Source organism: Gekko japonicus, unplaced genomic scaffold, assembly GCF_001447785.1.
Source record: "Gekko japonicus isolate JY-2015 unplaced genomic scaffold, Gekko_japonicus_V1.1 scaffold3426, whole genome shotgun sequence".
Classification (NCBI taxonomy): Eukaryota; Metazoa; Chordata; class Lepidosauria; order Squamata; family Gekkonidae; genus Gekko; species Gekko japonicus.
Window position 1 is genome coordinate 100,891 of NW_015160330.1, and position 2,597 is coordinate 103,487.

Here is a 2,597-nt window from a genome sequence, read left to right on the forward strand (position 1 = left end):
CCCTATGCTTGTCTGACCGTTCTTTGGAGAAGATTCATTTAAACCAGTGAGGAGGCGCAATGACAGTGGAGCCGCCACGAGAGGGCGATAAACATATGCAGACATGCAACAGGATGCTAGCTCTGTTGAGGTGTGAAAACGAAACCAAATGTAGACAGGTTTTTTGAAGATGGACTCAGAAGACTGAGACACCGGTGGAAAAGACAAATGCAGATTCGACCACAGGAAACTTGCGTGGCGGGGAGGAGCGTTGTAGCCACCCCTGGTGTCTCTACGCAGGGACTTTTTTTTTCACTCGGAGGGTCGTGCAGTCATGCGATTCTCCCCCCCCCCTTGCAGGTTTATCATTTCCATGGAAATGATGCATTGGACTGAATTTGAGGAGAGCAAGCGCAAGATCGGGACGGTGGGAAATGCCCCAGCTGCAGCCTGGTAACAGCGACCCCACGCATTGCTGTTGATCGAGGGATGGCTCACAGAAGAACCTGTGGACAGAGCGCACTGAAAAGCAGCCTTTTTTATTTAGGCTGTGCCCTGACTCTTTATTTATTTATTTGGGTACCTGTGGACTCAGAGCCGCTTACGCTGTGAGGAAACCGTGACTGCATAACTACCGTCAAACACAACTCATCTACCTGTCATCAACAAACTGATCCAGAGGGGAGGGGAGGGGAGGGGAGTAGGCCATGGTTCATTGGGGGGGGCATGGCTCAGTAGAAGAGCTTCTGCTGGGCATGCAGAAGACCCCCCCCCCCGGTTCAGTCCCTGGCATCCCCATCTATCAGGGCCAGGCAGGAGGTGATGCACAAGACCCTTCTCAACCGGAGACACCCTGGAGAGCGGAAGCCAGTCTGAGTAGGCAAGACTGACCTGGGTGGCGGGGGGGGGGTGTCTGATTCAGCAGAAGTCCACTTCGCGTGTGTCCCTGTGAGCTGGTAGCGTACCCCCACCCCGACCCCGACCCCGCATGGTCTCACAATTATCAAGGAAGATTTTCAATGTTCATAACAGCTGTAATGTGTAGTAGAACCTGCCATGGGCTAAGATGATTGTAATGCATCCTTGATAATTGATAATTGTGAGATGTCACCAGAGGATATGAATCTCTGAGAGACATTTTTTGTCCCACATCTTTGTTCAGAAGAAGATCTTCCTTCGAAACGGCAAGACATTCCGGAGATCACCGTCAATATATTTTTCTATGATTATGTATATTATTTTTGTTTACTTTTCTATGATTCTTTAAAGACATATATTAAGCGTCACTTACCCACTGACTACTGCCTCGAGTGAAGGTCTTCTGCACGTGTGACTCTGTTTTGAAGAGAAGGTCGGCTCAAGCCGGAGCTGAGTGTGATCTAGGAATGAGACATCGATGCTCATTCGCTTGTGCTATGCAGTCCCAAAGAGGTTTGCTTAGTATATGCTTAATATATTGCTTAATATCGTGAATTATCGTAAATTATCTAGGACTGTGGCCTAAATCCTATCAGTATTACTTCTGGAGCCTTTGCAGGCCCCAGGCTTGGAGGTTTGGGGCCGTTTTGCTCTCTCCAGGGCGATTCCGGTCCTGAATAACGTTGAGGGCCTCACTGTGCCACGCCTGAGATCTCAAGGGCTCCGAGGTGGACCAGTGGCCAGAATGTCCCTGATTCTGACCTCGTCTCTAAGCATCTCCCGGTGGGAGGTGGTGTGAGACCCTGGAGAGCAGCTGCCAGTCTGAGTAGACAATATTGGCCTTTAGAGACGATGGTCTGACCATTGCTTTTATAATCAACAAAGTCTTTTCCAAGTCTGTGGAGATAATGCAATGAGTGGTGGAGAATGACTATGGGATTATCCTTTTTGGCAGAAAACTATGGTAACTGTTCTGGTTAGATAATGACCACATCACCTGGATTATCTTAACTGTTCTGGTTGATCACAAGCTAAACATGAGTCTGCAGAGCGATGTGGCTGCGAAGAAAGCGAATGCAATCCTAGGATGCATGAACAGAACCATCGTGTCCAAATCATGGGAGGTGGTCCTTCCGCTCTATTCTGCTATGGTCAGGCCTCACCTGGAGTACCATGTCCAGTTTTGGGCACCACATTTGAGGAAGGATGTTATATATATCCTAAAACTATCCTAAAAAGGAGAGAATTTTATTGCTTTAAAATTTTCAGAAAGGGGGAAGGTATACAGCAGGATTAAGAAAAGTGGGTTAGGGTTAGGGTTAGAGTTAGGGTAATGGAGGCTGATATGCAAATGTTGCCGCCACGGCAGACGTCTCACCCAGGAGGGGCCTCCTCCGACGTGGGTCCTCCCCCCCTGGCGCCAGGGGGGCGGAGAAAGGGGCGGGGCGCCACCTCCAGCCTCCTCTTGCCCAGACGCGCCGCATCCTCCTCCTCCTCCTCCCCATTGGGAGCTGCACATTCTAGGGCGCAGCGGAGGAGGGCAGCCCGGGCAAAGAGGCTCCTCCTGGTGTGTGTGTGGGGGGCTTTCCCTCTGCAGCACTGAAGGGGTTAAGCCCCGTGAGAGTTCGCGGCCGAGCGAGGAATGGGGGGGGGGGGCTGCGGGGGGGGAGGGGGAGGAGGCACCACGGGGGGCAGCCGAG

At 51.3% G+C, this 2,597-nt stretch overlaps 1 protein-coding gene across 1 annotated transcript in view; it reads left to right on the forward strand.

Annotated features, from left to right (window-relative positions):
* LOC107115410 (olfactory receptor 52B2-like) overlaps positions 1 to 2,597 on the forward strand; it is a 40,138-nt gene that overhangs the window by 2,519 nt on the left and 35,022 nt on the right. The window contains exon 2 of the mRNA XM_015417115.1: positions 131 to 158. Coding sequence (XP_015272601.1) covers positions 131 to 158 — 28 coding nt within the window. The remainder of the gene's footprint in view (positions 1 to 130; positions 159 to 2,597) is intronic.